This window comes from Plectropomus leopardus, chromosome 24 (genome assembly GCF_008729295.1).
Source record: "Plectropomus leopardus isolate mb chromosome 24, YSFRI_Pleo_2.0, whole genome shotgun sequence".
Taxonomy (NCBI): domain Eukaryota; kingdom Metazoa; phylum Chordata; class Actinopteri; order Perciformes; family Serranidae; genus Plectropomus; species Plectropomus leopardus.
This window is the reverse complement of record NC_056486.1, coordinates 14,729,419-14,755,612: the sequence shown is the minus strand read 5'-3', so window position 1 is coordinate 14,755,612 and position 26,194 is coordinate 14,729,419. Positions and strand designations below refer to the sequence as shown.

At 38.9% G+C, this 26,194-nt stretch overlaps 1 protein-coding gene and 2 long non-coding RNA genes across 4 annotated transcripts in view; 2 read left to right on the top strand and 1 right to left on the bottom strand.

Moving 5' to 3' along the window:
* The window catches only part of LOC121963027, a 30,781-nt gene extending 10,048 nt beyond the window's left edge, over window positions 1–20,733 (top strand). Inside the window, exons 2-3 of the long non-coding RNA XR_006107191.1 lie at window positions 14,882–15,025; window positions 20,663–20,733. This is a non-coding gene — a long non-coding RNA (uncharacterized LOC121963027). The remainder of the gene's footprint in view (window positions 1–14,881; window positions 15,026–20,662) is intronic.
* Window positions 1,814–23,935, bottom strand: ptger2a (prostaglandin E receptor 2a (subtype EP2)). 2 transcript variants are annotated; one of them, XM_042513391.1, is made up of 4 exons: window positions 23,791–23,935; window positions 23,181–23,399; window positions 20,657–21,575; window positions 1,814–6,182 (listed from the first exon to the last, which is right to left on the bottom strand). In XM_042513391.1, exons 3-4 carry the CDS (start codon window positions 21,479–21,481, stop codon window positions 5,895–5,897), a joined length of 1,113 nt encoding a protein of 370 aa, XP_042369325.1. In that variant the 5' UTR covers window positions 21,482–21,575; window positions 23,181–23,399; window positions 23,791–23,935; the 3' UTR covers window positions 1,814–5,894. The 2 variants fall into 2 exon arrangements, with proteins under 2 accessions (XP_042369325.1, XP_042369326.1); XM_042513392.1 differs by having other exon boundaries at window positions 23,185–23,399.
* LOC121963026 lies at window positions 20,754–26,175 on the top strand. The gene is made up of 3 exons (XR_006107190.1): window positions 20,754–20,821; window positions 25,760–25,834; window positions 25,983–26,175. It is a non-coding gene; the product is annotated as an uncharacterized LOC121963026 (long non-coding RNA).
* The last annotated feature ends 19 nt before the right edge of the window (window positions 26,176–26,194 follow it).

The following is a 26,194-nucleotide window of genomic DNA, read 5'->3' as shown; positions in this document are numbered from 1 at the left end:
AAAATTTGGCGGAGGAGGTGTGATATCTGTGGTAAATTGTTTACCGTCATAACAGGTAGGGGAAAACCATTCCTGCAAAAATTCAGACGCTGTCTCTGTCTGTTCAGAAATATGAATAATATATTAATATTCTTTTACATTCACACTCTAAAGATAAACATTAGAGTGCTGTTAGCGTCACTAATGGCAATTTGTGACATTTTAGAAGCCCACAATGACGATCTAGATGTCAGTTGTTAATGTTTTTGTTTCTTTTATCAAGCAAAGAGGGCAGGTGTAAATTTAAAATATAATTTCAGGCTTTTTAATAGACAGTATCTGAAAAATGAATTGAATGAATTAAAAATTAGAAAACTGTTAGCTTTTACTTTTTTAAACAGAATTTGCCATCAATTCATGTTAAGCAACAGTTTACATTGTCAGCAAAACAGTTTCTATGAGCCAAATTGTGAATCATTTTTTATTGCACAGAATTCTTTCAGTGATTGCATTTTCCGAAATTCATAATCTACTCTTTCATTCAAGCACTGTTTATCTGCAGCACATTTTCCAAATGCAAACATGATGTTTTCAAGCTGTTAAAAACACATTCAAAACAAAATGATGGCAAAATTTGTGCATTTCTGCAGCAATCATATTGAAATATAACTCAGTTCATTGAATGTCGCAGTAATGATACTGTGATATATAGAAACTACTCTGGGAATTTATTTAGAAATCCATAAAATAACATAATGAGAATCTCCTTTGTAAGATAATCCATTTGCCAGATAATCAAAATACTTCTGCTTTGTGTGGATGCAGTAATCCAGCTCAAGCAGTATTTGCCTTAAAGCAGTCTTAAAGTAATCACTATTTGCAAAAATAATGTTAACTTATGTTTGGGTTTTGCAAGACACAAGATATGTAGAGGAGCATATATAGATGTAATTTTAAGACTTTTGAATGAAGTTATTGAACTGGAAACAATAAAACACATCAGACACAGATCCCAGTCACATACCGTAACTCATACTATATTCATACATGTATGATATAGAAGCGAATTGTTGGTTCATTCTATAATACATAATATATATGAAAACTTTAAAGATCAAAGTTGATTGTAATGCTCTCTGTTGTTGGGGTTTTTAGGTAAATGGGTTATGAGTGACAGTGTTTGCTTCCTGAATGAGAATTGTTGGTTGAATGGGCTTATTTTCGTGTTTCTGTGATTTTGGTGAGTTTCAGAGATAAGATTTAATGTTTGGCAAAGATGCAGAAAGTATGAAAACTTTTAGAATAAGCGGCTTCCATATTGACCAGTACTTGTTTGCAGTAAAAAGTGTAAATAAGTACAACAAATGCGGAAAAAAAATACCAGAACAATGAACACAGTTATGAATGTCAAACTGTGGCTGCAAGCACAGCAATTTGAACTCGATCACGAGACCATTTTTGACTTCCTGTTTGCTGATGTTGCCTATGCTTTGCTGTCAAAGACCACATAGGCTGATGTGGCCAATACTCAGCCTCAATGCATTGGCCCACATAGCTTAAACCACAGAGATATGTTTTGTTCAAATCATGAAAAACACACGCTGAACAAAGCAGTCTGTCTGTAAGTGTTTTGGTGGGAAAAGTCCTCAAAAAGACACAAAAAATGTGAACATACACACATGTGTAAAGGAGAGATTCACAATCTGCATTCTTCAGTTCTTCACATCTGGAACCCATTCACAGTGTGTATGCTTGTGTGTGTGTGTGTGTGTGTGTGTGTGTGTGTGTGTGTGTGTGTGTAGGAACAGGGTTAGAAAGCAGGTTGTACAGAATATGTGATTGATGAGATGTTTATTTACACAAGCCATAAAACACACACATACACACTCAGTGCATTCAGTTTCATCTACAGTACTTTATAATTACAGAGTATAAGACATCCAGGTAGGTAGCATTCTGACATCGTTACATTTCAGTGCTGTCTGTCACACACACATACACACACTCTAGCTTGCACATACACACAGTCTTACACCTATTGTAGGCACATGGACACACAAGCATGTCTGTGGGAACTTTTGCAAAAAATAAACGTACACACACATAGACATAACTGGAAAAAGCACTAGCGCACACACAGAAGCAAAACTCACACATCGCACCCACAGGAAGCAGTAACACACTGTCGTAAACACTGAACGTTTTGATGCTGACTTCAGAACCAACAACAGACCAACACAGGCAATAAACTGCTGTTCTCACAACACAAGAGCCAAATGGGATCATCACTGCTCTCACACACACACACACACACACACACACACACACACACACACACACACACACACACACACTTTCAAATAAAGGCTTACAGCCTCAATGTTAACCTGATGCTCACAAACTTTCTGGCATCGTCCAAAATGACAGATGGTTAAGAACTTCTTCTGGTTTTCTCACATATTTACACACAAGGACTTTTAATCTGAAGCGGACCCCTGCTGTTGCATAACGCCAGTCAGTCCACTTCAAATGTTTTCCTAGTTGGAGAGATTTATAACCGGAGATCCCACAAAAATCTGTAGTAGCTTATTTACTTGACACTTGAGCCCTGTTTCAATTTGATCCATCTTAACAGAAGAGATGCTGTAACAGTAACACTTAACACAGTATGAGTCCACCATGTGGGACTTGTACTCAAAAAAAAAAAGTGGAGAAAACGACCTGCCTATTTTCAGCAAGTCTGTTAAAAGTGACATCACTGTAAAATAATGAAGTGTTACAATCGTTGGGTGTGAAAGTAAACCAGCGTTTTTTCTTGGTTTATTTTAGTTGGCAGTTGATTGCGTTTGAACAATCAGCACAAGGATATAATCAGAGACTAAAATCAGGACGTTTTCTGGGCCATTAGCAGCAATTTAAGTGAACGTACTTTGTCTCATATGAATGGTGCTCATCTGGAAAGAAACTCATCGACCAACAATAACATTTCAAGATGTTCCCTTGCAAAACGAATGCAATTAAAATGGCACTTTAGTCGGAAAGTCGATGGATAAAAATAAAGGGAGCTCTTTTCATAGTTTCCAAATAACTTTTAGGCAATGTGACAGAACTAAGTACCTGCCAGGAGAAAACAAAGCAAGAGCTCTTTCCCAAAATGACGTATCTAATGACTGAGAACTGATTTATGACACTAATTGAAAACAGTAAATGGTACTTTTTAAAGGGTAGCAATTCATATCAACATACAGGCTTAATACTCCATGTTTATAATTACTGAGTACTATATAAACAGTGCTGCATTTAGTTATGACATAAGTAGTTTATTAGATGACTGAGGCGTGTATTTTTTTTAAAAACTCCAATCAAGCAGTTAAAGGTAACCTGTAGAGTTTTTGACCACTAAGGGGAATTGTTTCTAAAGCTTCTTTCCCACTGGATTTAAAAAAAAACAAAACAAAACACCAACACAAGCTAACATCTGACTTTTATATTCAGTGGGGAAGGTTACAATCAGCATTCAATCCCGGGACATATGACTCTACAGTAGTCAAGGTATTTAGTGGCTCTTGTTGCAATGGGTTTCTATTTTTTGGCTCCTACACATGGAAGCATATGCATGAGCACTTGTAAGGTGATACACATTACTGCCAGTGGATTTAGGTTATTCCAATTAGTAATACTAAATTTATATAACACTTTGTTTTGATTAAAAAAAAAAAAAAAATGAGGCACCTTTAATTTCAGCTCCAAAACAGATTTATGTAGAACAGAAAGAACAACCTCAAATTAGTAATTATTAACTTATCAGGAACCTGATCTTTAAAGTCTTTTGACACGAGACACAAGTGTGTCACTTTGTCATTGAAGGAGGTAGTTTGCTCTTTAAAAAGTACCATCATTTGCTACAATTGTGTGCTGCCATTCATTTTCAATAAGCATTACAATTACAGCCAGTTATGCCAGAATATTTACTCTCTATTGTTACTTAATTATAGAAGAGGCAGAAGTTTTCAAGTCAAAAGTAAACTGCAGTCTCATGTGAAGAATGTTTTACAAAATACCGTTAAAATATATTATATTATATTGTATGCTACATAATGTACAAATAAATTTATAGAATCAACACAGCCTTTTCTGTGTGCATCATTCTCTCCCACTCACTCCCTGAGTGAAGTTTTGACTAATTCACCCAAAAAGTCTCTTCAGGCTTGATGCCCTTTGACCTCTCCAGCAGGAATCTGGTACTAGGGTGACGGGAAAGGTTACCAAAGCAGACGATAAGTTAAAGTTAGCGGTTAAGAAGCTCAGAGGGGATAGGATAATGTTCTCAAGATGAAGTGTTTAAAAGAGAAAGTCACGCCCATAATATTTTGTGTCAAATATTTGAGATCTTATTTACACTTGTATGGACATGCCTCATGTCTAGATTTTATCTAGGTTTGCTTCTGACAGACTTTCCTGTTGCAATAAAAGGCCCTTCAAGTAATCTGTGGCCTCAGATTTTTACAACAAACATGAATCCTAACAAACTATCTTCTCATATGAGTGTTATGATCCCAACTCATCTGAATGCGCTTTTACTTTTTTTGTAGGCGTGCCGTTAAGTTTATCCTAGTTTTTATTTCCATCACTTGATACAGACTTTGTGCAGGATTTTGTTTTGGCTCAATACAATTTTCAAGTTCAAGGGATGCTTCACCCCCAAAATCAGCATTTGTATATCAGTTACTCAATATGTGTGAACTTGAATTTGTAAAGAAACATAAAGGAAGAATCCAAAAAAGGCAAACATTTTTTTTTATGAATTGAAGCCATAGAGGACCACGTTTAACAACAGCACAGCTATATCAAAAGGTTCATTTACGAACTCTTACATAACTCGTGCAGTATAATCTAAGTCTCATGTATCCAGCCATATGTTCAGTACTTCCCAATTACATGCATTGCATTTTTACTAAAACTTTACAGTTTAAAACACTTCAGTCCAAACAGTCTCATACACTTACTGAGTGTACTGAGTACTGAGTATGAAATATGTGAGTCTGCTGCATAAACTGAGAGTCTGTAAACAGATGTTTCTGATATAGTTTACTGTTGTTATATGTGGACCCTGTTTACTACAATTGACAAGGAATATTTACCTTTTTTGGATTCTTCTTTCATCCTGTAGGCTTACAAGAAAAACAAAGTTTCCATCACAAAATTTAGGTAACCAAAGGTAAGTTATTGATATTCAAACGGTCCTTTTGCAAGTGAAGCATTCATCTAATGTTAGTGGTTCATGCCTGCATGTAATATTGCACTGGGCTTCCCGTGCCAAGGCCCAGTAACAACTGTTTGTAAAGCAGCATTTGAATCAGAGAAGGCTTTAAGTCATTGGTTACCTCTTTCCTTGAACGATGAATGTCTTTAGTATGTCACATCTCCTTGCACAAGTGTTTCCAACCAAACACCAATGACTTAATACAAAGTGGGCAAAAGCACTTTCACTTTGTCTTTTCCAGATCATCACAGAACCTGAATGAAGACTTTTTCTTTTTCGTGTTCCCACCAGCAGCCTTTCTCATTTCATTGATTAATTGACATGAAATATAAGCAGCAAAGGAGACAAAATGTTGAACTTTGACACTTACAATATATAGCTGCAGATAAGTCAGTATACATTCAGCATGCACACACTTGGATGAAATGCTAGGATTGAATAGAAACACCCAGTAAATGGCAAGAGGCAGCCACCAGCTTGAACATTAAAATGTTTGTCAGTTCGAAAGACAGGGCCATTATCTAACGGAAACACATTCATAAAATAGATAAGAAACACCACCCACGTGGGAGGGATGATGTGACTCACAAAGCACGCTGTCCAATCCAGTGTCCAATAAATAGAAATTTGAATTAATAGAGTACTGTTATGGTCATAGAGTTTCTGCAGAGTGAAAATGCTCGGTGTACTCCGTGGGGCGAGACAGTTCGAGTTGAGCCGGAGAATTCTCTTTTGCTATTGATGATTTAAAAAAGGAACCTCTGGAGTTTACAATGGGGGCATGGCAAACTGAGGCCCAACAAAAGTGCAGGACACTGGGGGAGAGAAGGATAAAGACCCAGGGGTCAATGATGGAGTTAACAGAGATGAAACGCAGGGCAATCAGGTCCAGGCGGTGAGATTCCTTGCGAATCCCAATTGAGTTGATGTAAACCCGGATCTGAGAGATGGACAGAGAGGAAGGAAGAGGCGGGGAGAGGGAGACCAGTGTGTTAAATTAGCTCCAATGGCATAATCTTTCTGCTAACACCGTCCATAACAGACAGCCACATCCTTGATAACATCCTGGTTTAAATCCCATTCTAAATCATCTCTAGCAGCAGTAACAGATGCAGACAGGTACCAGGTCATGGGTGCATAGGGGCAGCCTGATATACTGTAGAAATTGAAACCACTTATCTGTTTAAATACCAACTCTTATTTATCATCCATCTTCGGATTCTTGAATGTCATTTTCTGTTGATGCGACTGATGTTTTGTTATGATATATCTAATCCCATCATTGAGGACACGCTGTTGATCAAATATGAGAGAAACTAATGAAACCAGTGACCTTTTCTTTGCTTCTGTTCCTCTCAGTAAATCCACCCCATGCAGTAAACTGCTCTCCAAATAAGTATGCATATCTGAAACTTAACAGAAAACTGAACTCTGTTTGGTTTGTGTTATTGGATGTTATTGCGGTGACATAATGAATGAAAACAAGTGTAACAGCTTGTCTTCATATGAGATGTTTCAGCTGCTTTTTTCAGTCATCCATCTTACTCGAGTCTGACAGGACACGTAACGCTTCTATTTGAAGGAACTCAGCTCTTAACACAGGTGGTGTAATAGCACGCATCTAACTTGAGCTGTACGCTATATATAAATGCAAGCTAAAGCATATTTGAACATGTTTTTTTAATTCCTTTTTGCACACATATAGAGTGATAGCATTTTAGGTTGTCTAACGTTAGGCATTAACGAGCCCTGACAGTCCATAAGACTTGTGTTTGTGCCATGAGGCAACACAACCTAGCTGTATAGTCATCTTAAAAAACACCACAAACTGCAGAACTATGAATGCATGAAGGCCAAGAGGAGTAACGTCACTAGTGACGCTTGTCCAGCGTTAATCAGACGTCCACTAGCGTTGTACACAGCAAATGCAATCTTATTCCATGTAACCAAAGATATGTCCATGAAAAAATGTATTTATGTTTTGCTTCATATGCAGCATGAATGAGGACTTCTTTTACTTTGATGCAAAGACTTGTACATATGCAGGAATGAAGCACAACATGGAAGTGAAAGCAGTGTTCATTTATTTAAATGTGAAAGTGAAACAAAAGTATTTTGTTCCTATATTAATGAATAATAGTGATAAGTAATAATGATCTCAATATTGAGCAAAGTAATCAATCTATCATTTTGACCATAATCGCACCGTTTTAGTTAACAGCATCTCCAAGACTGTTTTCAGGGGTTACTTGAGTGAGTGTGTAATTTGGACGTTTCGTCATAATGTGTTTGCTCAAACTAACTCCTTTATAATTAATGTTGTAGTAAAACATGCAGTCTACAAAAAACATGCTCCCTAATTTTATCCTCGTACATGCATAAAGCACTATCACTCATCCCAGAGCACACAGGATGTTTGCAGAGAACGGACCGATGTTCTCATTCAAAGAGGTTATTTGAATTACTCTCCCCAGCATCATTTTGTTTGCTTTTCAGAAGGACTGTGAGGCAAACACAGGCAGCCTATAAATCATTGAGGATGTGAGCACATGTGTATTTTGTGGTTTTCGGAGAGCCTGAGCGGCAGATGTTGAATGCTGAGAGCAAATCACATCAAAATTCCTGTGCTGATGACTAGCTGAGAGTTTACAAACTGAGATACACAGATAATGAAAGAATCTTTGTTGTGAAATAAGGATCATATGCGTTCTGACTGTCTTCGTACTGTCACCACCTCACACATCACTGTCATCATCAAGACAGCACAAGGGGAAGTTGACACATGATTATAGTAGAAGCTGCAGGTCATACATCATTCTCCAAGCTTTAGTAAAGATGTAACGGATGCAGACTGTTTGCAGAGTGGATGTGCAGGTGAATGTGTCTTTTCGAGTGTTGGCTGGATTCAGGTTGCTGCAGCTGGTGTAGCGGCAGGGAGTGAGGCTTAGGAAACACCAAGAATCATGGCTCTAGCTAATGTTAAACATGAATTTGATAAGTCTGTCTTCATTTTTTTTGGATTGCTTTGTAGTGTAGGCACTTGTTGCCAATGCTGGATTAGCAACTTCCTCTGCAGGATTCTCTATCATTGAATTAGGCCTACACCAAAGAGACATGCACACGCATCTGCATAAAATGATGCCCTCTCTCTGAATGAAATGATTTAAGCTAGATTTTTTTAAAGCCTGAAATCAGAGCAAGAGGAGGTTCCCAAGTCCTCTCAGAGCATTTGAATTACAATATGTTTAAAGTTTTTAATGACATTTGTACCCAATGACACCAACTACCCCAGCTTTGATCACACCTCCATCGCACTGACTGGAGTGGTGCTTTAGTAAATAAGCATGATTTGGCTCACAATACAGTCACTTCATTTTAAGTTGCTCAAAATTGTTTTCGTCCCAAAATCTGCAGTGCTGCCTCTTTTTCTGCACATGCACTTGAATATAGCATGAAAGGTTAAATACTACTTTTAATTTTTACTAAAGTGGTGGTGACAAAACCAGAATCCCAATTCTAACCATCTTTGATTCTGAATTAAATCACACACAAAAGAAAAGAAAAAAAATGATGACAATGTACAGTGCACACATGTGCTACAATTATCTCGAAGTTCAACCCCAGAAATGGTGAGCATTTAGGCACTATTTAGATTAATTACTTCGAAAAACAAAAGTCAAATTATTTTTTTGGATACTTTGTACCCCATCAGGTACAGACTGATGTTGGCAGAGTTAATGGTTTTTGGATGTGCTTAACTTCTATGCTTATTTATTTTATATAGTGTAACAGATGTCAGAAAGAATTCAATTTTGACAAAATAGGGTCACTGGTTTTGCCTTCACAGAGCAGAATAACAAAATATATCAAATGTTTTGAATCCTGGTAATGAGTGACTGCCTTGTGAAATGATAAATATGTGCAGCCTTCCAAACAAATAAAACAGAGTTGAGGGAAGATTAAAATCATCATTCCACCTCACTACATAACACACACGCGCACACACACACTTTGTTATGACATCTGTTCTTTGGTAACTGCTCATTAATAGCTGTATTACAAAGTCTTTGACCTTTTTAAATGAAAGCAGCTTTTGAATACAACTGTTTTTTTGTCATGCCATGGAGGCCAAGAATGAGCAGCTGATTTTGTTCATTATTTCCTGTCTGGGGCAAAAATATGGCCATGAAAGCAGCTACTGCAGCGACTGGCTGAAGTGAAAAGCAATAAACTCGCCCGGCTAATGGCCACAAGCTTTGGGAACCAGCATTTAAATACAATCCATGGAAGCTATGACCAGTTCACAGGTTTAGACATTCCTGCAGCCGACATCTCTGGGGGTCAGAGAGGAACAATATCAAGTCAAGTGTGAAAGGAAAAGTGACCATACAACAGGTTGTAAAATGACACAGCGCTGCTTCTGTTATTCTTTTCTAAGACATTTTCAGTTCTCTTCCACTTTCTTTCCTTATCTCTACCTTCCACCCGCGCTCTTCTCTTGGATGTCTCTTCTCCATCCCTCTCCTTGACCTCGTATACAAAACGTTTTTCTTCTCTGACTCCCATAAAAGCACCCAATTTCCTAAGATGGCAGTGGTTGCACCAACATTGTCACGCCAATTTCATTAGGCCAGCTTTTCATTGCTCAGTCCCACAACCCATAGGCTCCATTGTTGCTGAGACGACAACAACTGGCTTCCCAGCCAACAGTACAGCTGCATAGCAATTACGAGTCCTGCTTAACGGCACATCAGCAGCTGTTAGTTTAATGGACGAGAAAGCTCTTAAAAAGCTAATTTCTGCAGATTTTCTCAATTTCTGAAGGGAAATGGTAATTGTAAAATATCTCATATAGGAAAAGTTATCTCACTGAGACAAAAAAAAATCTGTAAAATTTTTAAATAGGCGCTCTAACAAATCAAACAACTAAGGTGCGCTGTGTTTGTTTTGTTAAAGTGTAGCACAGCTCCACGCTGTGTTTTAAACAAAACCACATGAGATCATTACTTTGATTAGTGCCAGGCCTTGCCATATGTGCAGGACAGAAACTGAGTAGGCGAAGGGTTGTATGTGCGTGTGGAGACAGATTTTTTTTGTTTAGCGAAGCTCGATCGTTAAAACCGGCACACACTGTGAACCCATTTTGTTATGCTCTCTCAGCGTCAACAGGAAGCGTAACAAAAGTGTTCATGCGAAGTGTCTGTGGGAGGTTGCTGCTCAGAGAACAGAACAATATCTTGGAATAGAGTTTCATTTTCAAGAACATACTTTACTGTTATTCTGTGCTGAGCAACTACAAGAGTCAGAGGTGACAATCTCTCTTAATCTCTGCTTCTGGCTGTTTTTCATTTGGTTTACCACAATGTGACAGACTGTTCAAAATCTCTCATTTCAGAGATCCATGCTTGGCTGTATCCCATCGTGTCTTTATGAAATGGCTCAAAATCTTACGAGAATGCACATTACAATTTCATAAAATATGTACCATATTAGCTCCCCACACGTTACATACTCGACGTAAAGTTACATTGGATAGGTTAACACAAGTAAAGTTACATCAAAACGCGATGATGCTGCCCCTTAAAATAACAACGTTCTCTTGGGTTCATATGAGACACAAACACCAGTCTCCCATGGGAAAGTCCTGTTTGACCCATCCATCACTCCTACCTCCCTACTTATACAACTTATGGTCTTTATTCTGCTTCCTTCTTTACGCTCATTGGCGCATGGTCACATGGTCGCAGCCTTCCTTGTTATGAGGATTATACATGACCCCAAATCAGTGCAGTTAGAACAAACAAACGCACCAGTCAAATTCCATCACTGTATTCAAATTTGATCCTTTCAGTCTTGCCCACACTTTGTCTGTCTCTCCATCACTGGGTCTCTTTTTCTGTGCCAAAAAGCCATTGTCTAGCCTTTTCCACCCTTAATGCAATCACACATAACCAGAGGCACATCACATGGACACAAACACGTCACCAGCCTCCAGCTTCAGCCGGACAGAAGGCACAGCAGAAAAATGTAATATGATCTTTCTCTCCCTCTCTCTGTGTGTGTGTGTGTGTGTGTGTGTGTGTGTGTGTGTGTGTGTTATCTTGACCTCAGACTGTGGTATCACATTGCTGGCTGAACACCCATGAGTGTTTATATACGGCTCTTAATAAATAATGCATTTGTAGTATTGTTTAGTATGCCTGACTGTAGCGCTGCAACAAACAACTGTTTTGATAATCTAATAATCGGATTTATTTTTATTTCCAACATTTTATTCAAAAAGCAAAAGAGACTGCCTAAGACTAATGGCATTAAATATTCCAAAAACGCGATAATGCTACAGTGTACTTCAGGGTCTCTTCGATCTAAATGTGGTTCATAAACATTAGCTGTGTGTCTGTCTTGAGGAGAAATCGCACGGTGACAAATTGGCTGCCTGGTGGTTACACTGATCCATTTGTTCCTCAAAATGTACACAAATCTGCTAGAGAGGGCAGATTTATGTTACGCTAATTAATGTTACAGAGTTTTTGTAATATTTCATGTTATGAGTCAGAGACAAGACAACACAAAAAAATGTACTCCTGCAACAAAGGAGACTGCATTATTTCTTGTAATTCATCATGTGACCTGAGATGTGGCTACAGCACGTATCAAAACATATAGACCCAGCAAATCGATAATGCAATTTGTGGCAATTTTTCTAACTGACTTGAATCACTTTAATCATTTTGTTTTTGCAGCCCTACCTGAATGTGTAGCCTTAGCAGGGTGTGGCCACAAAGCAAATACAAAATACCTTTAACTCTTAACACAGAGTAATCTACTACTTGCTGTTGTCATGTTTGTCTAGCTCTCTATTCCACCACTGCATGTATCGAGTTTACTTCACTGCAGATTTTATCAGCTGTAGCCAGTTAGTTGGCTAGTTCATTGACTTTCTGTCCATCTAAGTCCAGACTGCAACAAGTTGCAACTTTTCAGAGGCGTTTAGAGACACTTTTGTCTCTGCAGCAGCTCACAACTTTGTCCTCACCAACAGAACATGTCTCAGTTTAGAAGCATCTCTTCAGTAAAAGTATCTTTGAAGAGGCCACTGAGGTCCTGTTTAATGCCGCACTCAGGCACTAGAATGCATTATGGATAGACTATTACCTGAAGACTGAGCATCTAAAATACCTGCCATCAGCAGAGATGGCATTTTGCCTCTATTTAGATCATAAAGAAAGGAATGGGAAATGAAATTTTACAGGAGGGTGCATGTTCCTTTAAAACAGGAGACCACATCTCTGCCTGCATTATCTCTGAGTGAGCCCTTTGAATGAAATATGGTTAAAAGGTTTTCTACATCTCCCCACTGGGCAACGCATTGAAATGTCTGCCAATAAGTTAATGTGGCCATTTTGAAATGTGAGGAGAGGAGAGGAGAGGAGAGACAGTTGGGAAGGAGAGGCAGGGGAGGAAAAGAAAGGATATACAGAGGATGGGAAAAGAGGAGAGGCAGGGGAGGACAGGAGAGACACAGGATGATAGAAAAGGAGAGACGGGTGGGAAGGAGAGGGAAGATTGAAGGAGAGAAGGAGCAGGATGAGAGGAAAGGAGAGATGGTAGGGGAGGAGACTGATGTGACAGCCACAAGTGCTTCACCAGTATGAATGACAGAGGATTCCCATTATAAGAAGAATAAATCATGTATGGCTGACATTAATGTTGTGATGACCTCTGCCTGCAGTGGTGAAAGTTCTGGTTCCTGTCTCTGGACATCTGATAGAGAGGACAGACACACTGAGAGCTGCACGCAACACACATGAGGATGCACACACACAACCTAATGAATAAATGGCCCCATGTTCTGACCTGTTATCAGTGGGTGGAAGGACAAAGACATTTGTGGAAATAGGGGTATCTGCCAAATGTTACATTCATTAAAACCTTTTCAGTGTCGCCAAAGTTTCAATCAGGAGTCATTTAACAAAAATAAAGAAACCAGAGCCAACTGACTTAATTACTCCTTAACGCAGCAAATGAATGTCATGAAATTATACCATCAATATGCAGTTTCAACTCTGTCTCTGTCTTGATAAGACATCACCAAATGCTCAAATCAGTGTCAAAAATGTATTTTTGGTATTTAAATGTTGTTAAATTGATTTCAAATTGCAATTTAATTAATTAAAAGTATAGGTGCACTGTCATGCTTTAAGATTGAATGGAAATATAATTTTAGCAAGATTAAGCCTTTATCCTGATACTACTCTCATTTTTTCAGAATAGATAATGTAATTGGCATTGATTTTGAGGGGTTTGTGATGTATAATAATAGGTCGCCCTCCAATTCTCCAGTGTTTTTCTGTAAGGTGATATAAACCATTAAAATATTGCAAATGTGCAAAATTCTGTTTTTAAAAGAGGATAAAGCTGTTTTTGGACATATTCTTCAAGCCTTTGAGTGGGCGTTTCCCAGTAGATATTGACATTTGAGTGCCGGTGTTTCTAAGAAATAGGTGTTTCCCCCCTTATTCATCAAGTACACATAGTATTGGCAATCTGTCCATGTGCAACATTCAGTATTCGGGAGAAACAGTCATCAAGTTTGCATTCAACTGGAAAATTGGATGATAGCAAGCTAGGCTAACTAGCTTTCATTGGAAATTTGAAACCAGTTAGACTGAATACTGTAGATGGCACTCAAATAAGTCACACATGGAGTTCAGAGATGGCTCCATAGAGGTGTTGCACCAATCATGTGCCAACATTGTCAGTCCGAAGCAAAGATTTACATCTCTTAGAGAACATTCATTTAGGGTTGCTGTCAATTACAGTTTAGACCAAGTAAGTGCACACGTCAAAGCAAACACTGGAGACAGATCTTTCTTGGCAAATAATACATTTAAATTTCAGTTTGACTTTACTGAGTGTTAGGCCTTCAATGTAGGCTTTTTTTTTTTTAGATCAGCAGATACCACCAGAGAGTATCTGCTGTAGCCTAATCTGTTTTTCAGTCTTATCTTCTCCCTTCTTGCCTCTTTTCTGTCTGTCCTTGTTTAACCTCACTGTACCCGAGTCATGTCTTTCACTCAGCCTTCTGATGAGGCAGTGAAGACAGCCAATGTAGTAAGCTGATATCACTGTCCTTTACCTGCCACCAGAAGTCTAAACCTGGTACACAGTATACAGTGGAGGACAATTTACTTAATCATCATTTTTCAGCTGGGGTAGGTGATATATTCTGGCATCATTGGCTAAAGATACCATAATAAACTTAATGCATATTGTGATTGAATTGTTCTGAGAAATCTTGACTTCTGCTCCTCCTCTTGGCTGTTTTTAGGATTTAGAATACGTGTAACATGACGGGAGACTAATTTCAGAGAGAGGGCGTTCCTATTGGCTGCTCTAAATGCAGATGCGTGTTGCTACTCTTGGCAAAAACTGCCTACACTGCAAAGCAACCCAAAAAAGAAGACAGGTGGATCAATAAGAGAGTCTAAAAGAGAGTCTGACAATAAACAAACTAAAACATGTGTCAATATCAGCAAAGCTTTTTAGAGAGAAAATGTTGGTAATAGTTTAGCTATCTGCTAACCGCTTGAGTCTCAAATTACAGTGTGTCCTCTGTCTAATTCCCCACCACTACAGTCCACCTTGGCGGCAGAAGAGTGGGCACCGGCTCTGGAGACTGACGCCAAGGCAGTCCGGACTGCAATGACCGGAATCCAGCGAGCACAAATCAGGACTGGACAGCCCCGACTCAGCAAACTTTCTGTTGCTGCCATTGCACAGGTTAGTCCCGTCGCTACTGCTGGCCACCAGCCCATTGTGACAACCAATTCAAGCCTCCACAGCTTCTGAACATAGGTTCATCTCTGAGCTGTGACCTGGGAGGTAGTCAACAGAGGTGGAATATGAGGTGGAGGGACCGCTGGATGCTAGCTAGTTCATGTCTCATTTGTGATCTGATAGACAGAGAGAGCACAGCAGGAGGCGCTGACTAAATGAGCTGCGTGGTTTCTCAGGGCCGATACCGATATTGATTTTTAGTAGGTAATGAGACTGATATTTGGAACCAAATTGCATTTACAATAAAAATTTGAATCTTTCTGTCAGTATTTAGAATTTGGAAAATAACAAACTCCAATATAAAAAAACTGTTTAAATGCCTTTAGCAAATGTTTAATCAAAACTGAGACTTTCAGCATCATATACAGAAAGTGCCCAGCATTTGTTTTGTTATGTCAAGTGAAAATTTAGATAAAATAAATAAATAAATAAAAAAAAGCTCCCTGAGGTTTTACAAAGAAAAAGGTCCTACCATGCTGACACTTTCTTTGTGTATTTTGAATAATTTATTTTATTTATCATTACAATAAAACGCCAATACAGATAATTGACGAAATGCCAAATATCTGCCCCGATAATCATCCAGGCTGATAATCTGTTGACCCCTAGTGCGTATGCTGAGGTCATCTGGTGGGAGGAGCTTTGAACAGAAAGGGGAGAACTGTAGGAGGATGTTTATTTAACTTATGTATATTTTTTCCCTGATTTCTGCCCACCACAGCTTTAAAACGTACATAAATAATGTGATGCTCTTCAAAGATCATTTGAAGCTAAGTTTACTCTCTACTGCACTCATCCCTAACAGTTTACTGTTTACTGCCCGGTGGATATGTTGGATGTTTCCCACTCATCTGTTTAGCCAGCAGTGGTCTGGCAAATTGCTTTCCTTCACCACAACAGGAGGTAACGGAAATCAAAGTCAGTGACATCATTAAGTACAACTGACCCTGACTTTGAACCAAACAGGAACTGAATGTGCCTCTTAGATCTCAACGACTTTGTGGCTTCACAAGGTGGCTCACGGCTTTAAGTGCTAATTTGTGGATTTAGTTTAATCCTCATATAATCCATTACAAACAGTATCACATGGAGGATCCGTTATACAGACTGTAGCCACTTAGCATTACGTTTAATGGCTTTAGTTGGGTTAAAGTTCTTAGTGATAAAAACACTTCATTTACTCGATTTAAATAGCTGCTTAACTGTGACTGCACTGACTGTGTCGAAGCCATCTCCACAGAGCTTTCTTAAGCGACAACACAGAGCTCTTTTAATAGCTCATTGACTGTGTTTGTGATGTTGATGATGCTATTAAATTAAGGCTGATGCAGAATTTGCCGGTCATTACAGAGATGAAGGTTATGACTCTACATTTCAGGCCACAGCTGAGACGCAGCAGTGCACAAGATGGCATTTTCATAAGTGCTGTCTGTAATAAAGTGCACATCATCATCATACACTGCTGGGAAAGTTATTGATTTAAATTGAAACTTTGAGACTGACCTATTCAATTACATTGTAAAAACTTGACGAGTTGATCTTACTTATAATAACATTGGAGACCAATTGCCGTGGAAAAAAGGGAAAGTAAATATAACTATAAATCTTTGCTTATCTTTACTTTTTATGTAAGTATTGACTTTGCTTCAAATTTAGCTGTATTTACTCGATTTTGTGAAGTTGCTGCAACTTAAAAATAACAAGTGAAATTTGTTTGTTTTGTTAAAGTGTTAGCAACTTGAGTAAACCATGTTAGTCTGACTTAACTTGATCATGACAAAGAGCCAATGATGAGGTGAGGAGATCTGGGAGCTCAGTTTCCTTAACTTGTTTAGGAAAATACAAATATGATTGACTAGTTTGCAACCAGCAGAATATATAGCTGAAACTGCTAAAACTTTGATTAAATTTAATTAATTTTTCAATTTTAGATTATGACAGCTTCACAAAATTATATATAAAGTAAACATAAAATAAGATTAATAGTTATATTAATTACATTTTTCAAGGTTATTAGTTTCCTAGGTTTTTTTAAAAGTTAAATCAACAGATTTTACAGTGTAGAAATATGTCAAAGTTCACTGAAATTACAACACAGAGCTTTCTGCTAGCTCTGCCATTAGCTAATTACAATCCAGTTTCAGATATTTATCATATTAAGTTTGGATTTGATTGACTCATAGTCAGTGTATGGCAACCAACAGCAGGTTTGATGACAAGCAGAAGCTAAAGACATCCGAAAAGGTTGCTGTCCCTGGATGCTGCTAACGTGTTATCACTTTATACATCCCCTCCGTATAATATATTTAATATACTGGACACAGCAGTTTGGTGGCTGTTCTGCTGCAATGGGGTCAATCTCATTAAAATGTTATTGCAGCTCATTATTTGTGCATCGGAAATGATTACGAGGTCCATTCACCAACTGGTCATCAGTCACAGTTGATGTTTTTTTTTATTGTAGCTACATTTGAGACCAAATTTGTAATTGCAGTTTCTGAGACCCTTATCCCCTCATTATGGCCTCGGTCCAAATTGCTTCCTGATGAAATTAACTGATCAAATCCTGGATTCTTCAAAGGACATTTACAATTATGCAGTTTACTGTATGTAAGGTCTGCTGTTTGTATCGTCTTTCTTGCTAATGATGCTTAGAGTGCGCCGTTACCTCCCTTCACTAAAATGATTTCAGTGATTAGACTCTCCACCCAAATAATGTTGTTTTCATGAGGAAAAGGCAGAATATTTATCCTTTATTTTATCAATTTACTTTTTGACTTTAACTGTAAACATGAATTAAAAAAAGCCGTTTTTACCTAGTTTTGGTACGCCCTGACTTTTTGTGAAATAATGCACTTAAAACCTCAGTCTCTCAATGCACAATGAAGTTATATACATTTTTTTTCAGGACAACCCGGGCTATCAGAATATTTAGGCTGCAGTGATGGCACTTGAATTTACAAATAGTTATGAGACCATAAAGTCAAAAGAAAAAACAAGACGGAAATTGAATTGTACAGATCTTGAGTGATAAATCACCCAACAGTATTATGTACAAGCTTTTTTGCTGCAGAAAACCTTTCTCCTAAGTGCTGGGAATCAGAAAGTGAAAAAATAAACATTAAAACTATTATAGTTCAAAAAATGGATACACTTTTCAAAAAAAAAGTCCCATTGTTTTTTGTTTTGCAGTTGTTTGTGTATGCCATTATCTGTGCCATTCTGCAAAGCAGCTCCTCTCTGTGATGCTGCAGAGGGCCACATCACACTCCTGACACTTCAGAGAGGGCCCTGATTCTCCTGCCTGCTCTGCCTGCAGTGAACACAGAGTTTACATCCATACGAGGCCCTGCTGCTTGTTACACTGTCTCCTGATTTACCCATGTCTCATTATCATTATTATTATTATTATTATTATAGGGGCTAACAGAGTTTATTCTAATGCAGGAGGCGCTACCAATAACACAGAGCGATAGAGACAGCAGGATTAGATCAATCACAGTGCGGTTTGCTTCACATGACGTATGGCAGTGAAAGCGGATACGAAAAGTCGGTCAGTCTTCCCATTGGACGACAAGACGAAAACAAACCTCTGACCTCTCTCCAAAGGAACTATGGGAAATCAATATGGCATTTAGCATCGATGCTAATATACTTTTATCACCAAAATATGATTAAAATACGGACAGAAGACACCCAATATCGGATCTATCTTATTATACAACGTCCCGTAAAAACACCCGATTTCCAGGGCTGAATAGAGAGGCTTCTAAAAAGAAGATCTTTTACAATTGTCTAACATGATTTGTGTTTTAACGTGTAATAATTATACCTGGCATTAAAAACAGCAGCTGAGTCAGACATGCTATGAATGGCACTCATGCAGTGTTTCCTGTCTACAGCTTGGCATGGCAACAGCCCATAGTCTGTTGTATTATTTATGATTAGCGGCAAGTGCACAATACGTCACAAGTGTGCCGAGAAACAGTGACACACAGATCTATATCTGATGGCATAACATACACAGCTAACTGAATTTGCTCCAGGTGACATTTTGACATGTTTTAGATAAGATCGTTTGTTTTTTCTGTCAGTGGTTGGCATATGGTTGAAAGCCGCAAAGACGATGTAATGCACCCACCCTGCTGGGTGCAAGAAAATGGCCCGATTTAATTCCTAATTCCTTTAATTTGATTCCTAATGCAAACAAACTATTTTCTGTGCAAGAGTTTCAAATGAAGACTAAACAATATGAAATAAACCCTCATTATTTAGTTCTCTATCAACTTTTAAAGTCAAACAATACATTATTGCAGTACAATGCGTTTATAGATCAGACGAAATGTTCCATAATACTAATAATCAAGTTCCAAGAACGCCCCTTTTTTGTTGTGTCTGCACTGCAAACACAAGGAACGATCTTAGTCCTTAGGACAGCGTTTTCAGGGACTTTTTTTTAAATCTCCTATTTCAGAGAAGTTACTTTCCCAGCACAAGAGCACCCAAGCGTAACTAAAGTGTTCCAGTCATTGGACCAGACATCGCAAGTGTTCAGTAATTAATTGAAGACAGCCAGTTTGGGTTGCAGCAGTAAACCGATTTTAACGTCTACCGTGGTATGAAAATTCATGGTTGTCATTCCATGCACATTTTTTCATTTATGTTGATGACAAAAGTGCAACCAAACGAAGAATCTCAACTATATTTTAGCTATTTTCAAAAGGGAGACTTCTTACACATACGTCCCTTCACATCACATGAAATGCTCCACCAGATTTGGATCTGGGGAATTTGGGGGCCGGATCAACACCTCGAGCTATTTGTCTCGTTCCTTGGGCCGTCCCTGAGTAGTCTTTATGATGTGGCATGGTACATTGTCCTGCTGAGGCTGTATTTCCAGATATTTTTGCTGTCAGTGGGATTTAGGGAAGCCTAACAGCAGATGAGGAAATGTTGCAACCCGGATGCATCAGTGTTTGGTAAAACAGCAGTCCCTCAGGACCTGCTCACTCACAGCATCATTGAACATAATCAATTTCTGCCTTGAGTCTATAGACCAGCTGACCCATTGAGCTAATGAAAGCCAAATAAGTCACTTAACTGCTGGTGCAGGCATTTGTCCTTAGAGAGTGGATGTGCCTGAACAAAAGTAATGAAACATGGTCAGCAGTCTATGGTTACCTTTACTCACCTAAAATCTGCACATTATTGCATGTTTTCTATATAAACATGTTTTCTCTATAAATGTTTGTCCTACATGATGTTGAAGGCCCATCAGAAATTTGAAATCTAATGATAATTTCTGTTTTTTACAGTTTCTGGCTGTAATAAATGTGTGGTTTTTGGTCATTTTTGTTTTTGCTGGCACATGGGTTTGGAAGGCATGTTTTCTTTAAAAATAACAAATTTTAAAAAAAATTTTAAAATAAATTAAAATAAATTTTAAAAGAAAAAACAAATGAAAAAAATTTAAAGAAAAACAAAATTGCCAGAATTTTTAAAGAAAAAGAAAAAAGTCTAAAAAATGTTAAAGAAAAGAAAAAAATTGCCCAAAATAATCTGCTGTTATCTTACCACCAGGGGCAGTGTGCAGATGATGAAGATGATGGTCATGAAGACCAGCAGGATGAGATGCTCCACCTCCTCAGCCATGGACATCGTCCTGCGCTCGCTGTTGGATCTCATGCTCCCCATCATCGAGCTGCCGTTCCTCCTCCGACGCTGGTACATCCTGAACAGGTGATACACCACAAACCCATTGCACGCCACTATGGCCAGCACCAGCACTAGCATAAGAGTGGCGTACAGGTTGGCGTAGACCCGGTCCTCTCTGGCCACAGGGTTCATGTCAATGAAGCACCAAGTTCCGGGGCAGTATTGTACATATTTACCGAATCCCGCAAAAGGGAGGAGACAGAATAGCATACATAGTAAAAAAACCAACGGGATTGTGATGTAGGCACATTTCTTGGTGACGTGGCGGCTGTACAGGTAAGGGTACCCGATGGCAAAACACCTCTCAAGTGCCGTAGAGAGGAGAAGCGACATGGTGGCCAGGCTAAAGAAAGTCATGCTGACACCAAAGTACGCACACACGCTGTGAGTTTCAGGCGACATCCCCACCAGCGTAGTGTTGCGTGAATACGACAGCTGAACCAGCGGACTGACCAGGCAGGTCCCAGTCAGGTCCGTGACCACCAGCGATGTAATGAGCACGTGAAACAACGACTGCCGCCAAGTGTCCCCAGATCTCGTGTGTCTACGTCTCCGGATTTCCAGTATCACCAGGGCTGCAACGTTTCCAAAAATGCCCGCTGCAAACATGATGGCGCTGATCAGCGGGCTTTTGGTGGGGTCGATGTAGTGCTTGCTGTGGCACGGGTCGTTATCTGAATCCATCGTGGCTACAAACTGGCTGGGTTTAATTTGAAAATGTGTCTCTGCTTCTAAAAGAGGTCAACAAAGTGTCCTTAAAAAGTTGTCAGCGGCCATCCTGGTGAAAGAGAAAATAAGATAAGATGAGCTAAGATAAACCTTTATTAGTCCCGCAGCGGGGAAAGGAAGAAAGAGAAACTCTGAGATCTGGAGCTGTAACAAAACAGTGAGGATAGTATGTGTAAATGAACTTTGTGAAACAAATTTAACGCCCTGTTTGGCTGTAATAGCGAGAGTTTGTGAACAATAAGTGGAGTCCACACTGCTCCTAACAATGGAGGCCAAAAAAGTAGATCAAACAGTAAAACTAAGCAGCACAGATCAAATATAAACCAAGATTCTGTCTGCGTTGCCCAGTGATACTCAACTTATGACCTGCAGGATGAATCTGGCCCCCAGCAGGGTGCCAAGACGGCCCCCAGACCATTTTCTTATTTACAATAAAAAATCAAGCAATTTACACTGTGAATTTTTTTGTACATTAAGTGAAATCCACAATCCTGAAATCCACAAATGTCCTAAAGTCAAAGAAATGTCTATTAATCCTAGAAACATCCTTAAATTCTAGAAATATCCTAAAGTCTAAGAAACATGAATGGGGCTGCTGCGACTGGCCCCGAGCCTACTGTCATTTGTCAAGTGGCCCCCAAGCAAAGCAAGGTGAGCATCTCTGGCATTGCCTATTTCTCACCTCAAATGTTTTCATAAACATATTTTTGCTTATCGTTTAACTATAAAATGAGATTGTTGTTATCAGTCAGCCACCATTGTGTCAAACGGACAAGTTCTCAGTTTGTCACCCACCAGGAGAACGATATTGTTCTGGTGCAGCAAAGTGCATTCTAGCAGTTATAGGTTTTCTACCTCTTGAGCAAAAGCAAATGCCAGGATCTTTTAATTTAGAGACCAAAATGAGCTGAAAATCCGTCCGTCGCAGCCTACAGATTAGCTACAGTCCGTCTGTCTGTCCATCAAGCACACAATCTTGGCTAGTGAGAAAATTTAAATGTAAATGAACCGTATAGAAAACTGCATATAGGTACAACGTTCCAGAATTTTCAAAATTAAACTGACTGAAATTTATTTACTTCCAACCCATTTACCCAAAGAGACCCTGCATCATTATTTTAAAAATGTTTTCTAGTCTCCTTTTGCAACTTAATTTTGACCCAGCAACGTCAACCATTACAGTTTCACGTTTGCAAATCTTTGTCTAACTTAAACGATCCTACACATACACAGCATATCTTCTCATAAAAGGGAACTCTTTGCATACTGAAAAATTCCTGGGCTTGAAATCTGCTCCAGTATGAGTTTTCAGAGTTGCGAAATCCAAATTTGTTCCTCTTCTTTCTCACCAGCCAAAAGATATCAGCTGACAGGCAGAAAGCTCAAAGCTGCAGTTCAAGTTTAAACAGGGAATTATCTGCTCAAATTCCCACTTGCGCTGAATCGTGAAGCAATGCATGAAGATCATCTTGTTTTACTATCTATCTATCTATGCAGCTGTTGGCTTACTCAGGAAAATGTGGAACCCCTCATGGGTGTATGAGTGTCCTCCAGCTAGAAAATATGAGCATACACAACAGCACGCATGTGTTCCACTTTTTAATGTGTGTGTGTGTGTGTGCTTTCACTGGGTGTGTAACAGATAGTGACTCACCTACTTGCTCTTTAGTGCACGACGTGTCCACGCTGGTGATGTGTGCCGCTCCAAATGTTACTGAAACGGTTAAAAATTGACACTGACAACCGTGTTTATGCCGGTGATGCGCCTTAAAGACAGAGCGGGTCTCTGACAGATGTGTCCAGGTGTTGGGTCCGCGGGTCGTGGAAATGGAAGGAAGATTTTGCGATATACTCCGAATACTGCTGCAAAATCCTATATGTACAAAAAACAAAAAAGGTATATCACATTTTCTGAAGTTAGTGTGTTTAAGAGTCCACTTTAAATTTTATGCGGCGCGCACACCGCGCTGACTGAGTCAACAAGCTCAGTAAGTTGTCAAAGTTGGATTTTATTTGATAACAAAAGTGTTGTTGGGTGTATACAAAATACGCCGAATTGAAGATTTACTACACGCTTACAAAATAACTTTAAACCAGCTCAGACAGCACGCGCGTTTTTCCCTCAGAAAGTAAAAATGTACACAGGCGATATTTACAAATGGAGTTTTGCTTTAAGCTCCGTGTGAGAAAACAACGCGAGGCAACAACTGCCATCCGCGTGGACCCCTCGGCGGCGAAACGCATCCAAATAATAAAGTTCTCACCTATTTTATAACTCGCTCCCCGCAGCGTAGACGTTTATTTCCGTGTTTCACAGTCCAGACTGAGTCACGCGACAGAGATATGATCCCAGTTTCCCGTTTGTTTCATTTGTAAAAGACGCGCTGAGGTGAGGTGTGGAGAGGGCGAGGCGCGCGGCACTGTGATGAGGTAGGGATGAATGGGCACGAGGTACAGGGAATGATGCGGTGACGTCACGCGGAATGGGTACACCCACCCCGTGCATGCAGGCTAGTGCTGCAAGCCTCACTTTTAACAGAAAATATCATTCCCCTCAATGTTCAGCTGAGAATTAATGCTTGGAGAAGCAGGAGGAACCTCCAGTCAACTAAAAGGGATGATTTATTAATAAAGTATACCATTCGTTAAATGTTTAATATTTACATTCCAAATTTTGCATGACATGTCACCAACGGTCACCAAACTTCTGGTCACTTTAAAATATTTTTATGAAAAAATGATTATTTCAAATGTACTTAAGTTATGATTTAATATGCTTATGGAATAATTTAATTAATAAAATGTCAGTGTGGTGTCATCAAAATTGTTTTTGTCCAACCAACAGTCCAAAATCCTGAAATATCATGTTAAAATAATATAAAGTGAAAACAAAGAAGCATGTCAGCCCACTGGAGACCTAGAAATGTATAATGTATTTAGTTCTTTTTCTTTTTTTTCTTTTTTTCTTAATTAAAAATATAGACCATTTATTGATCATCTAATTAGTTTTCTGTTGAACAACTAAGTTTTTGAGCACTAATGAACTGTAATTATTCTATTAAGTAATCCAGACAAATTCAAGATTTGCAAGTTTTTAAAAGAACTGCCATTGTTTAAACTTCTCTCGTACTGTACAATAGACATTAACATAACTGCAAGTTCTACCTTTTTGTGTGTGTGTTTTGGATAATTAAATACAGCATTTCACATAGATTTAAAATCTATTTGTTGCAAAAGATAACCACGGGGGGGGGGGGGGGTCTGCATCTGGTTTTCTACTGCTCTGCCTGAGCCCAGAATACGCTCTGCTGTCCAAGAGTGTGGTGCAACGCAAGACACAACAAAACAGTACAAACTGTATTTCAAAGGCACACCTAATGAATGCTGGAGCTCCAAAATTCATTTAAATGTGTAAAATCAGTACATGGTGTCTTAATCATGGTGGGCTGCCACAAATGAATGAGTCAGTCTCAAGATCAGTGTTTTTTTAAACAAATACAAGCGAAACTGTCTTCCAAAAGTACTTGGGACAGTGCAGATGTCCTTTCCTCCAAATGTCATTAATAATGCCAAGAAAAATGTGATATTTTGGGAATATCACACAACCCTTTGTGTCTATATTTAGGTGGACATATGCGGGCATACTGTACGAGCGCGTCCTGTTTTCCTCATTCAAAGCATTCCAGCGTGAAAGATGTGCATTCGATTTCCCATACGTTCATGTGTGGAGATTGCATGTTGTTCTCGTGGGTTTTCTCTCACAGTCACATGGAATTGAGGCTTTTGATTTCCCATCGGGGTGAATGTGTTTTTCACAAACCAGTGACATAACCTGCATGTTTCTAAACCAGTATAATAATCTCACAATTTGTCGTTTTGCTTTTCAAGGTTGTGCCATGCTTTCTAGATTTCCTTCTGATGTAAATACAGATGGGATGACATCATTTATAGAGGTATAATGCAACATCTGTTTATTTTAGCAAAACAGCTATCGAAAAATTCCACCGTGCATTAAAATGTCATTCTAATTGCACTATTTTGCCCATTTTAAGAATAGAATAAATGTCTAACAGGATGCTAAAATGGGCCGTGATGTATGCTAAAAGCTCTTGAGTGCTTTTTCAGGCCCATTAAGGAATTCTTAATTGTAACATATTGCCATTATGCCATCACCGCTTCCTTTCAGACTCCATGCTCAACGGTCTCTCTTTCTGCACTTCTGTCCCTCTCCAGGATGACCTCAGACATTTTAATATTGCTAAACGCCTGAAGTGCTTCAACGGGAGAATTTATGACACAACGAACACAGTAAGTCATATACAGTACGGGGTTACATTTTACAACCCAGCTCGTTCAGTTGTGAAGGTTATTTTTAGTTTTGACAGCTCTTGTCAGACACAGGAATTCTCTGTCCTGCCTCTCTTCCTCTTCTCTTCTTCCTCTCTCTTTTTTTTAGGTCAATCTCTCCGTTCATTTCTCACTCTGTGTCCCTTTGACCCTCGCTCTATATTTGTTTTGTCATGCAGCCGAGGCCTCTTTCACCTTGTCCTCTGGCCTGTCTGACGCAGAAACACCTTTCATTTCCCTTCCTCACTTTCCTCTCGTTTATTTTCTTTTCCTGGCTTTTTTCCTGTCTTCTCTTTTTATTTCCTCTTTCACTCCCTGCAC